This window comes from Peromyscus leucopus, chromosome 23, assembly GCF_004664715.2.
Source record: "Peromyscus leucopus breed LL Stock chromosome 23, UCI_PerLeu_2.1, whole genome shotgun sequence".
NCBI classification, from domain to species: domain Eukaryota; kingdom Metazoa; phylum Chordata; class Mammalia; order Rodentia; family Cricetidae; genus Peromyscus; species Peromyscus leucopus.
The window spans coordinates 46,452,879-46,474,553 of record NC_051082.1 but is presented as its reverse complement, the minus strand read 5'-3'; the positions used below and the strand labels follow the sequence as shown (position 1 = coordinate 46,474,553).

At 44.3% G+C, this 21,675-nt stretch overlaps 1 protein-coding gene across 1 annotated transcript in view; it reads right to left on the bottom strand.

Annotated features, from left to right (window-relative positions):
* Positions 1–1,323: 1,323 nt before the first annotated feature.
* The window catches only part of LOC119086108 (wiskott-Aldrich syndrome protein family member 3-like), an 80,141-nt gene continuing 59,789 nt past the window's right edge, over positions 1,324–21,675 (bottom strand). Inside the window, exons 3-6 of the mRNA XM_037198510.1 lie at positions 20,570–20,712; positions 5,820–5,954; positions 3,921–4,074; positions 1,324–2,057 (exon numbers count right to left, since the gene is read on the bottom strand). Of these exons, the coding sequence (XP_037054405.1) occupies positions 1,757–2,057; positions 3,921–4,074; positions 5,820–5,954; positions 20,570–20,702 (723 nt within the window). The 5' untranslated portion in view covers positions 20,703–20,712 and the 3' untranslated portion in view covers positions 1,324–1,756. The remainder of the gene's footprint in view (positions 2,058–3,920; positions 4,075–5,819; positions 5,955–20,569; positions 20,713–21,675) is intronic.

The following is a 21,675-nucleotide window of genomic DNA, read 5'->3' as shown; positions in this document are numbered from 1 at the left end:
GTCTCCTCTCTATCCCCCTGTCTCCTCTCTACCCCTCTGTCTCCTCTCTATCCCCTCTGTCTCCTCTCTACCCTCTGCCTCCTCTCTATCCCCTCTGTCTCCTCTCTACCCCTGTCTCCTCTCTACCCCTCTGTCTCCTCTCTACCCCCTCTGTCTCCTCTCTATCCCCTCTGTCTCCTCTCTATCCCCTCTGTCTCCTCTCTATCCCCTCTGTCTCCTCTCTATCCCTCTGTCTCCTCTCTACCCCGTCTCCTCTCTTCCCCTCCCCCCGTCTCCTCTCTACCCCCTCTGTCTCCTCTCTACCCCTCTGTCTCCTCTCTACCCCTGTCTCCTCTCTATCCCCTGTCTCCTCTCTATCCCCTGTCTCCTCTCTATCCCTGTCTCCTCTCTATCCCTCTGCCTCCTCTCTATCCCTCTGTCTCCTCTCTACCCCTCTGTCTCCTCTCTACCCCTCTGACTCCTCTCTATCCCCTCTGTCTCCTCTCTACCCCTCTGTCTCCTCTCTACCCCTCTGTCTCCTCTCTACCCCTCTGTCTCCTCTCTACCCCCTCTGTCTCCTCTCTATCCCCCTGTCTCTCTCTATCCCCCCTGTCTCCTCTCTACCCCCTCTGACTCCTCTCTATCCCCTCTGACTCCTCTCTATCCCCTGTCTCCTCTCTACCCCCTCTGTCTCCTCTCTATCTCTCTGTCTCCTCTCTATCCCCTCTGTCTCCTCTCTATCCCCCTTTGCCTCCTCTCTACCGGCTGTCTCTTCTCTTCCTTCTTTTGTCGCTGCTGAGAAGTGGAGTCAAGACCTACACATACGATCAGGTGCTCCTTTGCTGAGCTACACCTGGCCCATTCAGAAATCCTATTTCCAAGCCTCATGTTCTTATTCATCTTCAACTCACACTCCAATTAGGCCAATATATTTAAGTGCCTTAAACCTCAGAGTGCTAGTGTCCCAATGTGGCCTAGTATTTGTCAAGCAAGCTGGGTGGTGTTTTGGTATTATAATTTTTTTGTTTTGTTTTTTGTTTGTTTGTTTGTTTTTTCCGAGACAGGCTTTCTCTGTGTATCCCTGGCTGTCCTGGAACGAGCTCTGTAGACCAGGCTGGCCTCGAACTCACAGAGACCTGCCTTCCTCTGCCTCCCAAGTGCTGGGATTAAAGCTTGTGCCACCACTGCCCACAATATTATATTATTGTTGTTTGTTCTTGTTTTTCTGGTTTGTGTTTGGTGCTTTTTCTTTTGAGACAATGTCTCACCATGTAGCCCGGGTTGGCTCAGAATCTGTTATGTAGATCAGGCTGGTCTTGAACTTCCAGAGATCTGCCTGCTTCTGCCTCCTCATGTTGGGATTAAAAGCATGGCCTGGGGGGTTAATTTCTGAATACAGTTTATATATAAAATCACTCCTCTCAATGGGGTAGATCTAACCTCTCAGCCCTAAGGGGTAAGTTTCAAAGTGGAAGCTCCTGAAGCTGAATGAGTCACCTTGTCCTTCCAAGACAGTGTGTAGGGCAGCTGTTTCTGATGTGCGACTTGGATTCCTCTTGCTTTCTACCTCCGCCTCCTCAAGGGAGGATCACTTCTAGGAAATGTCTCTGAAAGCACAGACCACTCATGCTTCCCAGTCTCTCGCCAACATCCCTCCAAGTTCTCAGTCACCCCAACAGGTGAGGTGGCACCCCAACAGCCTGAGTGTGAAGAGGGAAAGCACACAATGCCGTAGAACAAACCCCATCGTACTGATGTAAACATAGCCTTGCTGTTGTCAAGTGTCAGGGCTGTCATGTGAGAAGAGGGCACCCCGAGAAGACCTGAGCCCTAGAGGTAACACCTCAACTCCCTGAGCAGAGGGCCCGTGTGCACACCGATGAGTGCGCAATGATGAGTGCACACTGATGAGCGCACACCGATGAGCGCGCACCGACGAGCGCACCCACGAATCACGCACCTTCTGGCGCCGTTTCTCCTTCCTCTTGTCTTCTGTGTCCTGCAGCATCTTTTCCTTCCAGAGGTCAAAGAAGTAAGAGGGATCCGTGTAGAACTTCAGGCCGTCCTTCTTATCATCTCTGTGGACCAACGCATTCCAAGTCAGGGCGAGAAAAGTCGTTAGTGGCCTTCGTCGGGAGGATGACATCAAATTTAACTCTTTGGATCCTAACACTGTAAGAGGCATCCTAACCACCTTATGTATTACACTCTAAACTTCCCTATTTGGAAAAACATGGAAACATACACAAAAGCAAATAACTCTACAATCTTAGAAACTGAGAGCTAACTAGGTGTAAATTTTCTGTGAAAATTCCCCCCAACTCACAAATATCCAGTTTCAATAGCTCATGTATTTAAGGAACTATTTGGTTTAATCCAACAGGAAGCTACATGTAGAGGCAGCTGGATGCTCAGTGTATACTAACCTCTCCTGGGAACTTAAATATACTTATATAAAAACTAGTAAGTGCTCTGTCCCTTTTGGTCAATTCAGGTTTATTCAGCACCATTTGGGAAAGAAGGCAAAATGCTTGCGGTATGTGGACACGGCAGAAACACAATGCATTTTCAAGAAACTTCCTTCCCTGTGGCTGTGCCAGTTTCAAGTACTGCTATGATTACTATAGTCTAAATGATATTTCAAGTCATTATGTAAATTACTCCCTTATCAATTAACCAGTAACAATGTAGCCACTATGAACTCAAGGTTGTAACAGGAATCAACTGCACTACTCAAGGGGGCTGGAGAGACCGCTCAGCGGCTGAAAACTTCTACTTCTCTTCCAGAGGACCTGACTCAGGTCTCAGCAGCCATGTCAGGTGGCCCACAACTGCCTGTACCTCCACCCTCCTCTTCCAGCCTCTGAGGGCGCTGCACTCTTGGGCCCATACACACAGACAGATACGTCATCAAAAATAAAGTTTTAAATGTGTGTGCTCTAAATTCTGGGAAAGCACACTTGTCCCACTGAAGCCGAGGCATGTTGCCCATCTCCTGTCAGCTTCCAGGGTGCACGCCCATTTGTCTGAGAGAATCTCTCTGTCCAGCAGAAAGAAAAGGTGACACTCCTGATTATCCTATCATGGAGGCTTGCTCCAAACCAGACCAACAGCCTGGGCTCTTCTGAGGAGGACCAAATGGCCCGGAAGTAGGAATGTCAGGATGACGACCACAGACAGAGAACACACAGGCTTCTCCAGGACTATCAGACACTCGGCTGCAGCCCTGACTCCGTGAAGTGAGCACTATTGGCTGCCTCCGCCGTGCCCAGCGGGCGCTGGTGAAGTGAGATCCACAGAGGGAGGAAAGATGGGCAGACGGGCAAGGCCCACCACGGAGGACAAGGGGGCAGTGAGAATGAGAAAGGAAGATCCAAAGGCGAAGATGGGAGGTGTGAAAGCCCCACGGTGACGGGAGGGGCACTCAGGGCTTGACAGAGCATGTGCAGACAGCCTCTTCCTGTGAATGCTGCTTTTCTACCCTTTCTCTTGGAGTCTGTCCCCGACATGCCCAACCACCATAGCAACAACAGAACGGCAGATGTCTGTGTGGTGCCGAAGGGCGGGGACGAGGATTTTACCATGGTATAAATGAACCGTGCCGTCTCTCTCCAGCTCACTGTGAACATAAGGAATGGCGTACCCACACCTGGGATGCAGCGCAAAGTGCTACTTCTGCTGAAGACAGCCACGTCTGAGTGTGAAAGCCAGACCTCACACTTCTGGTATATATCTTACAATTACAAACTCCAACAGTTCTGTAGCAATGGCTCATTTCATTGGGTATGATACCGCCATTAACTGTTTTCAAAATGTTCTTTTGCAACCCAAAGAGCCCTCAAAGGTGGTCCCACCCAGCACACCAGCACATTTTGCCTCTGTCAAACGTCTATCCAGCTCCACGGTAGAGGCTGTGGGAAGCGTGAGGGAGGGAGCCGTACCTGTACGGGGTGAGAATGTTCAGAGGCGGAGGCTTGTCACTCTGGTTGTAAATGTCAGCCACAGGGTTGGGAATGCTGTTTTTGGAAACCACCTGCTGGTCCTGGATGGTAGAGCTTTTGAATGCTTTCTTCATGTTGATATCCTGTAGTGAGACTATTGAGAGAAAAATCCCCCAGGCTGAGTTACATAGAAGGATTTCTGTTTAGAAGTAAGAACCATTGTTTGACTCAGAATCATAAACATCTCCCAGAATGGCCCAATATCGGCTTTTTAAAAGAGATTTATTGTATGTGTATGTGCCTGAGTGATGTGTGCAGTGCCAGCAGAGGCCAGAAGAGGGCACTGGATCCCCCTGGAACTTGAATTACAGGCAGTTGTGAGCCATCCAATGTGGTTTGCTGGGAACTGAGCCTGGGTCCTCTGCAAGAGCATCAAGAGCTCTTACCCACTCAGCCATTGCTCTAGCTCCTAAAATGATGGTGTTTGTTGCTCCTTTAAAACCTTTCCTTCCTCTAAAAGACAAGGTTTCTCTAAGACGTGAGGTTAATTACTGCTCTGTTGTCTTTTGTAATAACAGAAATACGTCACTGGACCAGGGAATCATTTGTTGCTATGTAAGTGGGCACCTCTCAGTCCCCACACAGTAAACAGCTGAGCACAGCAGGCATGTGCAGGCATGTGCACAGATCTGGGTATCTTAGGAGAAATCCTTAGTCCCAGTTTCGGTGAAATACCTGTACAGAACACACACAAATGGGAGCATCTCTCACATTGATGGGGAGAGAGACCACGAAGCTTTTCCACCTATGACCCACACAATAAGCACCCTGATCTAGGAAACAAAGTTGAGCTAAGTAAGCACTCAGCTGATTGGGTAAGTGAGCCATCTTGCCCCCCACACACACACACACAACTTTTGCATTGTTTTTACTCTTCTGGCCATGGCAACTCTTTTAGGTGTCCAAGCTGGTCCCATCTGCTCTCCCACTAGATCATCATAACTATAATTCATGTATGCTGCGTGACATCACCAATAATGTGACAGCCCAGAGAAGGGACCTAGATTCCGTAGCTTCTAGGAAAAGGTCTCTGCGATACTAATATTCTGGCCAGTGCAAACAATATAGTAAAACTGTGCCTGGGGAAGGAGTTTAAAGATAGGACACATTCCCTGAGACGTCCTATCATTTAACTTGTTCATCGTTTCCAGTGGAGAGTTTAACATAAGCATTTGATTCTAAGAACCAATAACAATACACAAGAAAGGCTCTCTAAAACTCATCTGTGACACACATTTACAAAGTGAATATAATTAAGAATAAAAAACTGAGGCCCGAGAGATGGCACTTAGTGCTTTTGCAGGGGACCTGAGTTTAGTTCCTAGGGCCCACACTGGTGGCTCACAACTCCCTGTAACTCCAGCTCCAGGGCTTTCATGGCTGTCTTCTCCACAGGTACCTGCACTGACCCCCACACAGACACACAGAAAGACACATAACTTAAAAATAAAATAAATCTTCTTTAGAAGATACTACCAATTCCTTACCTGAACAGACCAAGTAGCTATTAAAGTTTTTTTTGAATCTGTAAATGAAACTTCAAAACTCAATTAAAATGAGACTGTCCTAAGATTATTTATTACTACTGAATTCAAATGTAACATCTGCAACTTTTAAAACAGGAGCATGACATATGAAGTAGATGAGACGGGACTCTAATTTTTTAAAGTCACTAATTAAGCCAGTGTTCTGGGGCTTCCCCTTCCCATTCTTCCAGGAAGAGACAAGATAAACGGCAGCATGCTGCCCAAAGGGAGACAGCAGAGCTTACACGGAAGTAGTTAATTACTACTGTCCTGCTGACATCTGCGGAGTTCACTGCTTCATGCAATTACCTACCCTCCTCCACCGTGGAGTCCAGCTGGGTGACTTTGACAGCGAGGCGATCGATTCGGTCTTGCAGAGAATTTGCTCTGATGTAGAAGTTGTTGGCCTCGTTAAACAACTCACCAAATATGTCCTCGGCATGTTTGCCTGGAGAAGAGACGGGAGAAGGGCACCTGCTGAGGAACTGCGACCCAGACTCACTGCCGCCGCCACACAGGGCTGTCCGAGTGTCGTCACAGCCAGGGTCCCGGTCCACGGCCTTCACAACAGTAAAAGATTCCAGACAGCACAGCGTCCTCCTGCGGCCTAAGCTGTCACTCAAGTTGTTACCACTAAACAAAACTTCTTTAAAGGAAAAAACTAAGTTCTCATTTTGCACAAAACAGAAATCTTACCTCAGGAATGAAGCTCCCCTTTTATTGCTCAATGAAATTCAAGAGATCACCTTGGCCGTTGAGTGTAGGATGGCATTAATGAGTGGCACTGGTTATCTGGCACTGTGCTTGATGTCTTCTAATGGCATTATATTCTCCAAACACTTGGAAATGCAGTACTGAGTCTCACACACTCTACAATCAGCAACCAAGATTGTGGTTTAAACCTTCCAGCCAGGCTCATCCACTTTCTTATGGATGCTAGATATAGTGTAGACAGGGTCCCTATGTAGCCCAGGCTGGCCTTGACTCAGCCTCCCTGGGGCTGGGATTATTAGCATTTGACACCATGGCTGGGTCCCTCCTTTTCTTAAAATCTATTTAGTATTTCTGGAAAGATGTACTTCCTTGCCTTGAATCTCCAAATCCCATCACTGTTCTTTATTCATTCTACAAATGTTTAGTGAATGAGCACTCAGTGTCTCTAAGAAATTAACATCTCTGACAGAAGCAACTAGCAGTTATGCTGATTTTCCTTTTCTATTGAGTCTTTGCCCTACTGACAAAAGAGAATCTGAACACTTCAGGGGGACGGGTTGACTGATCCAAGAACACGGTGGTGGTTTGAAAGAGAAATGCTCTTCACAGACTCATGTTTGAGAACACTTGGTTCCCAGTTAGTGGCTGTGTGTGTGTGTGTGTGTGTGTGTGTGTGTGTGTGTGTGTGTAACCTGTAGGAGGTGGAGCCTTGCTGGACGAAGTGTGTTCCTGGGAATGGGCTTTTAGTTTTTGGCTCACCTACTTTCAGTTCATTCTCTCTGCTTCCTGCATGTGGATGAAGATGTGATCTCTCAGCTTCTTGCTCTAAACAACCGCCACCATGCCTCCCCTGATATTATGGACTCTCCCTTGGGAAATGTAAGCCAAAATAAACTCTTCCTTCTACGTGTTGATTTTGGTCATAGTATTTCATCACAACAACAGAAAAGTAACTAATACCAACAATCACATTGTAGAAGGCATCTGCAGCTAACCAATCAGGGCTGGTTTTGGTGCTCGTGGCCAAATCCATGAGAAGAGGAACTGTGCCTGTGTACCACTGTGATTCCAGCAACAGAGCTGCGCCTTCCCATCATTCATTCAGCAAGTAATGAGTGAACCCAGCACAGACAAGAGTTACTGTTTTCATTCTCTAGATGATTAAACTGAGAAGCGCAAATGGTGACCTCTAAGTGACAGATGACTGACCTTGTAAGTGGCAGAAATAGATGAGACAAAAAATTTGCTTCTGTTAGTTTCAGCTTCTATCATCTACCTCGTTGAACCTTCTTGGCTACATACAACACTGTGACAGATCCTTACAGCATGCAACACAGAATCACCCACAATCCAGTCACTTCACTTGAGTACAGCCCAGAAAATCAGCTGTCTGTCAAATAAAATTTTAATGAACTGGAGAGATGGCTTGTTCATTAAGAGCACTTTCTGATCCGAGTGGTGGTGGCGGTAGTGCACGACTTTAATCCCAGCACTCCGGAGGCAGAGCCAGGTGGATCTCTGTGAGTTCGAGGCCAGCCTGGTCTACAGAGCGAGATCCAGGACAGGCATCAAAACTACACAGAGAAACCCTGTCTTGAAAAACCTAGATAGATAGATAGATAGATAGATAGATACATAATACATACATACATACATACATAGACAGATAAATAAATAAATAAATAAATAAATAAATAAATAAATAAATAAATAAATAAAGCAAAGAACACTTTCTGCTATTGCAGAGGACCCAAGTTCAGTTCCCAGAGCCCACATGGCAGCTCACACCATCTGTAACTCCACTTTGAAGGGTTCCAATACCCTCCTCTTGCCTCTAGGCACTAGGTACGTGCACACACACACATAAAAAACACCCATACACATAAAAAAGTAATAAAAATAATAGAAACAGATGTTTGCACACACATGTTCACAGGAGCATTATTCAGTATGGCTAAGAGGTAAAAGCAACTCATGTGTTCATCAACAGATAAACGGATGATGAAGGAGAATATTCACCTTTAGAAGGCAGTGAGTTCTGGCCTGGATGAGCCTTAATCACACGATGCTAAGTGAGACAAGATGGGGACAGAAAGGCAATCCTGTATGACTTCATGCACAGGCATTCCAGAACAGCAAATTCGGACACAAAGTAGAACGGTGGTTACCATGGATTTGGGGAAGGGGAAGCATGGGTAGTTTAACGCAGCAATTTTAACAAAATGACAACTCCACTCCCAAAAGGTTTTATTTTCTCAGGGTTATGGATAATTGTCATCTGTTAGGGGTTGGTTATAAGTTGTAATAGGGTTGGGCGCCAGATATTGCAGAGAATCCATAGATACTGATAAAGAAATTATTTATTATTTATATTGAGAAGAACAATTACTAAACAGGATAAGGCAAATCTGTTGCAGAGTCCTGGAAGGCTGGTCCCACGCTGCTGCCTGGGTCAGCCCCACCGTCCATGCCCATGAGGGCGTGAAGAAAATGGCTGCATATGTGCTCCTTGGGTCTTAAGCTGGCTCCGAGGCCACGCCCTAAGGGCTGGGACCTCGAGGTCATAGATGAAACCGGTACCCACTACAAACAATGGTCAATTTTATGGTATCCATATTTGTCACAATTAAAACTAGCCATGTGGAAGCCTTGAGGAGGCAGGTTGTTGGCAGAGTGGAAGCTGGGTCTGAACGTCATCGACTGTAGTTAAAGAGATGGACGAGCTTTCTTGCCTCAGGGCCAAGAAGCTCTCACTGACTCCCCAGCTCTTGATTTACATAAGAGCTTCCATTGACAACTTCAGGAACACACACACCCAGGCTGTCCTGTGAATGCTGAGCAGCCACCAGGGCCGTGGCCACCACAAACTTAGTGACCAAAGTCAGCAGTTGCCATGAGTGAACTGCTCTTGGGAATGGCTCTGGAGTTGAGAGTGTTTGGGAATCCAAGAATGAAAACATGAACCGAATCCTGAGCGGGTTAACCTAAAACCAAGCCCTGCAAGGTGGGGTTTCTGTAAGACATCAACACTGAGTTCCCATGATACCCAGCTTACCTTGCTCCTGACTCACATAAAGCTAACCCTGTTTTAACTCACCAGCTTTCTGAGCATGTGAACATTTGACCTCTGCACTACTTACACAGATGGCTACTGAAGAGGAAAGACACGGACTGGACCAATGTCTTCCTGTTAATGAGTAAGCACACAACACATGCTGCCCGTAACACATGCTGCCCGTAACACATGCTGCCCGTAGACTGGTTGACAACATTAGCTAAAGGGATCAAATGTTTCTACTACTTCGGGGGCACCTCAAAATCCTTCACAGGCACGGAAATGTGAAAGAAGAGCATTGCTCAGACCCTGTGTGAGGAACCCCAGTCTAGCAGTGCTCTATGTGTGGATGTGTGACACACCCAAACGGCACTAATTTATTTTCTACCTGACCATTCATGGTTCTGAACACGGTTCTGGACAGACACAGCTTGTGTGCACATACACGCACATGCAGATGCACACACTCATGTTCATGCTTATGCATTCATACACACACACACACACACCAAGGAAGCATCAAGAACTCTTCTTCTCCCTTAGCTTTTATAAAAATCACTCTCATGGACAGTGTGCATCACCAAGACAGATGTGTATACTGCAGTCTCTTGCAGAAGTCACAGCATCCTGTCAAAGCATGGTGAGTCCTGTTGAGAAACCTGTTCACTCTATGAGATGCTATATGAGCAGAAAATGAAAATGATAAATGACATGTAGCCTCTATCATGAATACTTAACAACTTGGAGAGCATGAATTGATGGTATCTTTTCACTCAGAAGCTCTTGATTTATAACAAGATACAGAAATTAAAGACTTGTATAATTAATGTTTTTCAGCTGCAGAAAGCAGATAAGTGGCTAAAAAGGAAGGAAATGGGAGGAAGTGTATTTTCTGGTGAATATGAAAAAAGTGTTGCCATTACGGTTTTCAACTTTCCAAAAAGATCTAAAATGCTGAATTCTACTAATATAGATAGCAAGTCTAGTAGGAGCTAAAGTAAAGTAATTCGGGAGTGAGTTCATGACTGTATTGAGGGAGTTGCAAGTTATTCATTTGTTACTGACAAAGGTTCGGCTTCTGGGTTTATCAGGACCTTGCGAACCAATAACATCAGATTGAGAGATATGTCCCTAAAATGTCAAAGTATAAAGACTGTGAAGGGATTTTCACCCATATTTGACAGCTGAGAATTTTCTTATTATTTTATGTGTATGGGCATTCTGCCTGGACGTGTATGTGTGTGCATCACATGGCCTTGGGTAAAGTGTATCAACGGAAGCACAGAGGGTTCTATCTGGGGCAGAACTGTCCAGCAGAAGACCGCAGTGCACTTGGTGTGTGTGATCAACACCGTGGAGGCCAGCAGCGTCGCTGGGCCTGGAGAATGGCGGAACAGAGAAATTCATGTCTGCCCTTGGGGGCGGTGGAATGTCATCAAGGTGAGACGATGGGAGGCCCCGTCCACCAGAGAGAAGGCAATGATGGCTGGGATGGGGATACTGGCAGCAGGGGAGCAAGTGGGTGTGCAAAGTGCGTATCTGTTCTCAGGGAGACTGAACTCATTTGCTACAGAGTGGACATCGGGTTTGAGAGAAAGGAGAAGCAAAGGTAGAAATTATACATTTGTGTTTCAGGCATACTGAATCTGATGTGCTTGTGAGAGACACCTAAGCAATGATATCAAGAGAGTAGTCATATAAATGAATTTGAAATCTAGGGGAGAGGTCACAACTATAGATGTAAACTTTGAAGTCACAGCATAAATATTGACAGAGTAGCTTCCCAAATGTTTGGAAAGAGGCAAAAAAAAAAAAAAAAAAAAAAATCTAATGGCCAGTCCCTAGAGCGTTTGTTCCAACAGAGAGGATGGGAAGAGACCATCCCAGGAGAAACATCACAGTGAGGTGTTCCAGACGCCAGGTGTAGACAGTCTCTCCAGGCAGGAAGCTACCCATGAACAAATGTCAATAACAGATCAATTGATGTGGATGAGACTGAGGGCATTAGCCACTTGGAAGTCTCTGCAAATGTTGGTGTAGGTTCAAAAGATTGGATGGACAACCCGAGTGGGAACAGGAGACAGGGAGGGAAGTGGAGGCTGCTGAGCCTGAGGAGTTCTTGAAGGAGGAGACTTGCTGTAAAGAGAATCAGCCAACGGGGGAGGACGACCGAGAGATCTGGGAGCACTCACACTAGGTTCTATTTGATAGGAGATGACACAGAGCAGAGAGCTGAACAGGAGTGTGTGGGCTGCAGTGGCAGAATCGGATCCGATAGATGCATGAATGTCACATCCGTGCTGAAGAGGGGCGACCAGTGTGAGAGCACAGACGCCAACCCGGGGCTGAGTTCCTCCGAGGGGATGCAGTTCTCTTTTGTTTTATAAGTGAAATAAACAGCAAGTTCACGAGTCTACATGTGAGGTGGGAAGAGGAGATATGAAGCGGCAAGTCTAAAAATAAGGACACTAATTAATGAAGAAATTACAGCAGCATCACTGAGCAATTTACTGTGGATTTCCATAAGTAAAGCTCACAAAGACATTGGTATTTTGTGTTCATTATCACTATGAATGTGTCTCTAATTCCCATCTTGGATTTTTCTTTGACCAGGAATACTTTAAAAAATATTGCTTGATTTTCTAATATTTGAAAATTATCTTAAAGATAATTATCATCTCATTATCATCACACTCTATATATTAATCTCTTCAGACAGATTTGCTATATTCTAGCAGATGTTCCATCTGGTGAATGTTACCTGGGAATTACAACAATGTATATTTTTTAAAAAAGGAAAAAATTTATATGGGCTGGAGCGATGGCTCAGAGGTTAGAGCACCAGCTGCTCTTGCAGAGGATCTGGTTCAGTTTCCAGCGTCCACATGGCAGCTCACAGGCATCTGCAACTCCAGTTCCAGGGGATCTGATGCCCTTTTCTGGCCTCCGTGAGCACTGTACATATGTGGTCCACAGAAATAAATGCAGGTAAAACACTCATATACATATAAATTTTTAAAAATCTCAAAAGTATGTGCACATGTGCATGTGTGTGCACGCTATCCTGCACACAGTGGGGTCAGAGGGCAACTTGTAGGAGCCAGTTCTCTTCTCCCACCATGAGTTCCCAGTTACCAGACTCAGGCCTGGGGCTGGCAAGGAGCAATCTATCTGCTCAGCCATCTTGCCTGTTTGAAAATGTATACCCTACAGCTTGGGAATTTACTATACAAAGATCAGTTAAGCCAAACTGATTAGTATTGTTTGAACATTTATATTATTATATATTATTTTGTATATATTTTATTTCAATAATTAGGGCTTTTCAAAATTACATCCCAATTGTTATTTGTGACTCGTGTATTCCTCCTGTTAGTTTTGCTTCTTTTATTTTTAAAATATTCCGGATTTTTTGTTTGTTTGTTTGTTTGTTTGTTTGTGTGTCTATGTATTAGTATGTGCACATTGGTGTAGTGCCCACGGAATCCAGAAGAGGGCATCAGATTCCCCACAGATGGAGGTACAGGTGGTTGTAAGCTATCTGTGGGTGCTGGGAATTGAACCTGGGTCCTCTGCAAGAGCAGTGAGAGCTCTTAACCACTAAGCCATCTCTCTAGTTGCTAAGTTCTGTTTATTTTTCTTCAATATGCTTTGGAGCTCTCTTATCAGATGCATGCCTTCAACCTTTGAACTATATTGTCTTTCGTATTATCAGGTGTGAAGTGATCCCTACATTTTCACTCCTTATATTGATAATTTACTTTTCTGTCTCTGTAACATATATATGCACATATCCACGCACATGTATTAATTACTCTATAAAGAGTTAGGCTTCATTGTATCATCTTCAAATATAACTTTTCTTCTGTCTTCTCTTCCCCCACTTTGCTCCCTTGGACTCCAAGCCTGGAAGTTTCTTTTATGTCCTCATTCCACATGCGTTCTGTTCCTGTCCCTCAACACTTCTCACAGTACACCCATCTGTCTAGGCACACATGACAATTAAACCTGCACCTGCATGTTAGGGAGGACACGCCATCGTTGTCTTTCTGAATCTAGGTTGTCTTACTTAATAATCTTCATATCCATCCACTTTCCTTCAAATTTCATAATTTGTTTTTACAGCTGTGTACATATTTTCATTATCCATTCAGCTGTCCCTGGACATCCAGGTAGATTCTACTTTCATGCTATTGTGAATGCTCTTGCAGAGGACCCAAGTTTGATTCCCAGCACCCATGTTAGGCAGCTCACAACCACCTACAACTCCAGTTCTGTGGGATCTGAACAGAGCAGCAAGGAACACAGATATCCAAGTGTCTTTGTGGCAGGGCATGAAGGCTTTAGAGAATACGCCCCTGAGCAGAATATCTGGATTGTGTAATAGTTCTGTTTCGTTTTCAAGAAACTTCCATGTTGGCTTCCATAATGACTGTACTGGTTTACTTCCCACTAGCAGCGAATAGAATATCCTCTTTCCCCAGACCAGCCTTTGCTGTCATTTGTTTTCTGGATGACTGCCATTCTGACTGGGAGAGAGGGAAACTCAACAGTCTTGATCTGCATGTCCCTGTTGGTGAAGGGTGTTGAGCAGTTTTCAGAACCATCACCTGTGTTTCTTCTTTTAAGAACTGTCATTCAATCCATTTACAGACTGGAGGTTTATCTTTTGGTGTATCACATTTGCAGTTCTCGATATAATCACGATGTGAGGCTCTGTCTGAAGGGTAGCTGCCAAAGAGCCTCTCATTCCTCGGACTGTTTGATCTGCTGAGGGGTGCCTTTGCTGTGGGATGTCATTCTGTATGCTCTGAATATGTGTTGCTCTGATTGGTTGATAAATAAAACGCTGATTGGCCGGTAGCCAGGTGGGAAGTATAGGCGGGGCAAAGAGAAAAGAATTCTGGGAAGAGGAAGGCTAAGTCAGGAATCGCTAGCCAGACACAGAGGAAGCAAGATGACAAGGCAGAACTGAAAAAAGGTACCAAGCCACATAGCTAAATATAGATAAGAATTGAGGGTTAATTTAAGTGTAAGAGCTAGTCAGTAATAAGCCTGAGCTAATGGCCGAGCAGTTTTAATTAATATAAGCTTCTGAGTGATTATTTTATAAGTGGCTGTGGGGTCTGTGGGGCTGGACAGGACCAGAGAAAACTTCAGCTACATGCCTTTGCTGTAGAGAAGCTTTTTAATGATATAAAATCCCGTTTGTTAATTTTTGGTATAATTTCCTGTGCTGCTGGAGTACTGTTCAGAAAGTTCTTGTTTATACCTGTGTCTTGAAATGTTTCCCCTAGATGCACACATTTAAGACTGGTCCATGTTCTTAGCCCTTTTAGCACTATGAAACGCCCTTCATCTCTTTCCTAGTCTCTCGTCTGATATTAACCAAACCAGCTTTCCTATGTATTGCATTTGAATGATATATTTTCTTCCCATGATTGTCTTTAAGTCTGTGTATTTACCCTTAAATTATATATATTTTAGCCTCACTATTTTAACTTGGTGATCTCTCTTTTAAGAGGACTGCAATGACTGGGAAAAAGAGGCAGATTTTAAAATGAATGAATTCATAGAATACTAAGCCTTCTGCAGAGACTATCTCTCATTAAGAGTAAGTTAATGGCTACTAAGATAACAGAACATTTTTTTCCAGAGCACCCAAAGATCTGTTACGTTTTATAAAATAAATTTATAATAATGTCCCCCAACAAAGAAGCCTCATGAATTCTAACAGTGAAAATGGTTAGATAAATCCACAGAATTATTATATAGCAAGGATGGGCTATTTTGTATACGGAGATGTCATTCATTAATTCTTTTTTTTTTGAGACAGGGTTTCTCTGTGTAGTTTTGGTGCCTGTCCTGGATCTCACTCTGTAGACCAGGCTGGCCTCAAACTCACAGAGATCTGCCTGGCTCTGCCTCTTGAGTGGTAGGATTAAAGGCATGCACCACCACCGCCAAGCCTGAGATGTCATATACAAAGCATCATCAGTAATTTCATCTGATGCAATGCTGTATATTGTATAACTTTGTGTTCTATTTTTTACATATAATTGATACTACCAAGTATAGTGTGTGTGTGTGTGTGTGTGTGTGTGTGTGTGTGTGTGTGTGTGTAGGATACACTAAAGTTCTAATTCCTTTCTTTATGACATCTTGGGAACATTCTAAAGGGAAGAAGGAGAAATATTTATTATCACAAGAACAAAGAGAAATTCAGTAACAATCACTCCTGTCACAGCTGGCATAGACTCCTGGTGTTATTCTTTCTTTAAAAGGAAAATTATATTGAAATCACATTCTAATGGTGTTGAGCATCTTCTTACATGTGTGTTTATTATCTCATTCTTCCTTGGTGAATGTGCACTGTTATTTATTCACTTTTAAAAAAAGGTTTTTTATTTTATGTGTACGAGTGTTTGCCTGCATGTATGTATGTACACCACAGGCATGCAGTGTTTGTGGAGGCCAGAAGAGGGCGTCAGGTTCTCCTGAAACTAGAGTTACAGATGGCTGCGGCTGCCATGTGGGTGCTGGGAACTGAATCCAGGTCTTGTCTGAGTGGCCCGTGCTCTTATGACTGAGCCATCTCTCCATCCCTCAGTATTTGTTCTCTTCTTGTTAGTTCCCTGCCTTGCTTACTTCTGAGTTTTTAAATTTCTTTGATAAGTCTTTTATCAGATCTATGTACAAAACATATTTCTTCTATTCAGTGGCTCGAGCGTCTTTCCATTCTTTAAAAAGCATCTTTCTTGGAAGTTTCTGGCTTTAATGAAGTTTCAACTTATAAAAACATTGCACTATAATACCAGCAAGGAGCTGATTGCAAGATACTGCAATTCTAATTGAGCAGCCGGCTGAGAGGAGCGAGAGCTTGAGATCATTAATCAAGGAAGACGGTGGAGAAGCATTCTTGGTTTCATGTTAATTGGTGTGCAGAACCAACTGTCATTATCTGAAGGAAATGCCTCAACGCTCCTCAGCTGGACACCAAGTAACAGAGTTAGCCAAAGCTGTGTTAGTGGGGCTTTGCTCCCTCACCTACTCTTCCAATCTCCTGTACTGGAGTTAGTGCCATTCAGAAATCATCTGAAAATTCCTAATGAAAACTTTGTAAATGTTACTGGATAAACTCCGAAGGCTTGTGGGCCTTTGTCTTTCATACTAACACTGCTCAAGTCACAAGTGTTCCTTCCTATGACTGTCCCTAACCTTAGTAGCAACAGCCAATATCCTCTCATTGAAAAGGCTTCCTAAAAACCCCACTGAAAAGCAATGCTGCGAAAATCTTTGTCTTGAAAGCTGATGTTCAGTTAGGCTGTAAAAGGAATGTGCTGACAGCCCAAAGGCTCTGGAGAGCAGGGCTCTGGATCCTGTTCAGTACACAGGACCAGAATCTCTCCAGGCTTTAAATGGCATCATCAGTCCTCACTTTCTTCAGTTTCCAATAGACTTAGGAGGAGCAGAATGACCAGGTGAGTAACAGACAACCACGATTCCTTGGGGGATTTCTGGTGTCGCTGTCTACTCTAGAACCACGAGAAAATGGTGGGTCCCCAGGCCAGCCTCTGCTCTCAGCGAGGGACAGCCAATGTAAGATTAAAGCAAATCCTTTAGCTCCCATTAACACCCCCCACCATGATGACCTGTCAGACAGCCTTTCTCTCATGCCTGCAGGAAATCCAGGTGCTGAACATCACCCATCTGGAACTGCACCCGAAAGTGTTAATGGTGGATGGCAGAAAGAGGGGTTGGATCTGATGGAGGAGGAAGAGGGGCTGGATTGATGGAGGAGAAGAGGGGCTGGATTGATGGAGATATTAGCCAGAAACCTAATACCAAGACAAACAATAATGCCTTCTGATGATAATTAGAAAAGACAAGACCATGAAAGACAGTGTCTAATGGAGTCAGGCTGGCCTGGAACTCTCTGTACATTCAAGGATGAACTCCTGGTCCTCCTGCCTCCAGCTCCTGGTGCTGAGAGTACAATCCTGCGCCACTTTGTCCAGCCTGGTGATGGTAAAATGGGGGTGGAGCCCATTGTGACAAAGGCAATACCGATCTCCTCCACCCCATTTAAAAATTACACTGTAAATTCTGATTCTGGTGCTAGCACAGCCCACGTTCTCATGGTGGCACACTCCTTGGGTAGAATGACAGAGGGTCAGTGCAGAGATGGGGGCAGTGAGGTTGAGATTGGCCACAAATGCCTTGGAGGGGGGAAAAAACCAAGGGGAAGCCATCTCAGCCATTGTCTAAGCGATCAAAATCAGGCTGCGTGGTTCCGCTTGGCCTGCAGTCTTGCCCACCCTCACCTCATCAGAACGTCACTGATGAGTACCTGAGGTGAGCAGCCCCCACCCCACCATATATCACTTAGAACTCAGTCACCAATAAACGCTCCGAGGAAAGACTCCTCACAGACTGAAGCATAATGGTGGTGGTGGGGCATTCAATGCAGCCAAGCAGAAGGAATTGCACAGGGCAAGTGGAGGGCAAGGCCGAAATGTAAGTGTGGTGATTTGAATGAGGACGCCCCGCCCCCCAGGCTCGGGTTCTGCTCACGTGCTCCCCTGTGACTGTGCTGTTTGGGGAGTCGTGGACCTATCTGGAGAGACAGACACCATGGACTGCAGCCTTCTTCTCAGATCTGCCTGCTCTACAACTTGGGTTTCTTGGGTGGTCATCAAGGATCCTTATCCTGGGATGACATTTTAACAGCAGGTCCCATAATTCATTGTGTTTCTTCATTCAAACTTCCTAAAATGAATTGATTGGCCTAGATTATCTTTTAAATGCAGACACACCGGTGCTGTGGGATGGTCTGTATGTCAAATTACTCTGATTGATCAATAAATAAAACACTGATTGGCAGGAAGTATAGGCAGGACTAACAGAGAGGAGAGGAGAAAGAACAGGAAGGCAGAAGGAGTCACTGCCAGCTGCCACCATGACAAGCAGCATGTGAAGATGCCAGTAAGCCACGAGCCACGTGGCAAGGTATAGATTTATGGAAATGGATTAATTTAAGCTATAAGAACAGTTAGCAAGAAGCCTGCCACGGCCATACAGTTTGTAAGCAATATAAGTCTCTGTGTTTACTTGGTTGGGTCTGAGCGGCTGTGGGACTGGCGGGTGACAAAGATTTGTCCTGACTGTGGGCAAGGCTGGAAAACTCTAGCTACACACAGGTATGCACTTGGTGGCTGGCATCTCTGCTCCATGTTCCAATCTCTACTTATGGGATGCTTCCTGGAATTTTGTTTTAATGCTCTCCAAGTGAGTCTGGAGGAAAGAGAGGTTTGGGAGCCACTGAGGGAACTTAGGTAGGGACTGAGTGTGCTGGAGAGGCAGGTACCACTGCTGGTCCAGTTGTGAGGCCCCAGAGGATGAGTGGTGCACAGTGGTGCCAAGCCTCTGTTTGATCCTGTGCAATACAACAAAATCCACTCCAGAGGAACAGATGGATTCACAAATGACAGCTTTAAACCACAGATATTATCCTATACTTGGAGGACTGACGCCTAGAATGGACTTGGTCTGTACGGGATTAAAGTCGAGATATTAGCAAGGCTGTTCCTTTGGGAGCTCAGGAGATCCATTCCCCTGCCTTTAGCTTCGAAGGAGTGCCTGTTCTCCACCTTCAAAGGCAGGGGAGCTGATAGGAAACACTGTGGCACCAATTTTTCTACTGTTCCCTCCACATTTAAAGGAATCCCACAATCCGTGATTTCCTAGGCCCGGGAAATATCCTTACCCTAAGGGCAGCTGCTTTATGAACGTTCTTGAGTGTTCAGCACATCTACAGGTTTCAAGCACAGGGGCATGGCTACACTTGGAGGGGGTTTGGGGGTAGAGATCCCAAGAGCTGTGTGCTATGAAACAGGTGGGAAAGCCCGTTACATGGGACTGTGCCCGAACAGGCAGAATAAACCTGATTAAGATAACATTCCGCTGAATACCACACTTCAAGGCGTAGCCTGGTTATTAAATTTTTAAATTTAAGTCAGTTTTCATTACTTATACTTTGTCAGCAGACATTCTAGCTACAAACAAGAAAATAAACTTGCGAAAATACACAAAAGCAAATAGAAATGTGTGTCTATCAGTAACTTGCAAGAGATTTTTTCCTGTAATTATATAAATGTATATATTCTATGAATAACTATTACCCCAAAGTCAACTGTAATAAGCTTAGATTCCTGAGCAAATCCATTTCAAAATACATGTTAATCAATTTCCAAAATCAACTTCCAAGTTATGTTTTTCCATAATTTACAAATCTCCTTAAAAACATCAGTACCAAATATAATTCTTATAAAGAAATAGTCATGTGCAGTAGTTCTTTTCCAAAATAAATACATTAAGGTACACATGAGTCAGTCTCTCTCTCTCTCTCTCTCTCTCTCTCTCTCTCTCTCTCTCTCTCTCTCTCTCTCTCTCTCTCATATACACACACACACACACAGACACACACACACAAACACACACATCTACCTTCTGTGCTTAAGGCTACCAGAATATAGAATTTCATGGAGATTTTCTAGCTCTGACCAGTTCCTACAGATTTTAAGTGTGAAAATCTCTCATCACTAAAAAGGAGTGGAGACAAGTGAGAAAAGAAGGTCAGGACGGAAAAGTCAAAGTGGAAGAAATATATAATTTCAGAAAGCTTTGAAGAAAAAAGCCTTTTCATGCATAGTTGAATTTCCAGAATAGTCCCTTGGATATTTAATATTAACCTTCACTGATAGAGTGACTGGAATCTTTCCTTCCTTAAGGGTGTATCCATTATCAATCAACTACATATATGTACAACACACGTGACATGCATGCTATAATCAGCTTACCTATTTATTTTCTATTTGGAATTGGGCAAATATCTATTGAACACCAACAGCATACTGTTATACTGCGATGCTAACTACTTTTCAACCTAACAGGTTAAAAAAAACCAAAAACTTGGTCCTGTCAATTTAACAAGACAGTTCACTAAAGAAAAAAATTTAATCTACAATTAAGTTCATCTTAAAAGGCATTAAAAATGAACAACATGCAAAGTCTACACATTTGGTCCTCTCTAGTGATGTGCAAGCTCATGTTTCCATGATGATAACTTTAAATGCAGAGGCAGGCTTCGGGAGCCTAGGGCGGACACACTCATTGGTCACGGCGAATGGAGGAGGATTCTTATCTCCACAGCTGCCACTCTTGAGTCAAAACCCATTGGGTAGTGTGAAGTCCCTAAAATACTGCCAATAACCGGGGACAAAGTGGGGACTTACTCAAGCTGCTTAGCTGGCGGATGATGGCGGCGAGAGTGCTATTAGTTACACATTCAAGCTCACTGGTGATTCCTTCCGGCAGAGCACCGCGGCAGAGGTGCCGGGGTTCGATGTTCCTCTTCACTAAAGGCATGGCTGACAATCTAAAAATTAAAAAGATATATATGTTCTTTAAAAAAAAAAATAAAAGGTCATGGTTTCATTTAAACAAACCTGGAGTTTTAATTTTTTTGGAAATGGACTCTTGGCCAGGAATTTTAATTAGCCTTTCATTCCTATGTGAAAGAATTGGCTGTGCGATACATGTTTGATTACCTTAAAACTTCATAGATTTCAGATATACATAGAATTCTCCTTTAATAGAAGAATACTCTAGAGTTCCCAGTACAGGTAAGAGCCTGAGGACACGAATCATCCCCTCGCTCCCTCTCCACTGAAATGACAGCAGACAGAAAAGGAAAGGGGCCAGGAAAAAAAATTTACAACTGGGCATGGTGGTGCACACTTTTAATTCCAGGACTTGGGAGGCAGAAGCAGGCAGATCTCCATGAGTTTGGGGCCAGCCTGGTCTACAAATCAAGTTCCAGGACAGCCAAAGCTGTCTCAAAAACAACCAAGACCCTGTCTCAAAACTGAACAAAACAAAACAAAAACAAACCCATTAGTATTAGTTAAAACAAAATACATACAGAATCCTACTATGAAACCGTCTCTTCTAGAAACGGCCACATAAACAGGCTGGAACAGTGGCAATATCAATGGACATGTCAACATTGGAGGGGGGACATTTTGCAGGGTCCCACTCTAGACAACTAACTACAAGCAACTGGTGACTTCTGGGAGAACAAGAATTAGGCCCTCCTAGGGATGAGCCCCACACTGGTTGTCCAATGCAAAGTGGTCAGCCTTGAAATCATATCTACACATCAATAAAAATGGACTCAGCAGGGTGTACATATAGAATAATCATCAAATAAAACGAGGCTATCAACTTGAAAGTGGGGGCATGGAAGGAGTTTGAGGGAAGGTGCCTGGGAGGGGCTGGAGAAAAGAAAGGGGGGATGATATAATTCTACTGGAATTAAAAACATTGTAAAAATTAAAAA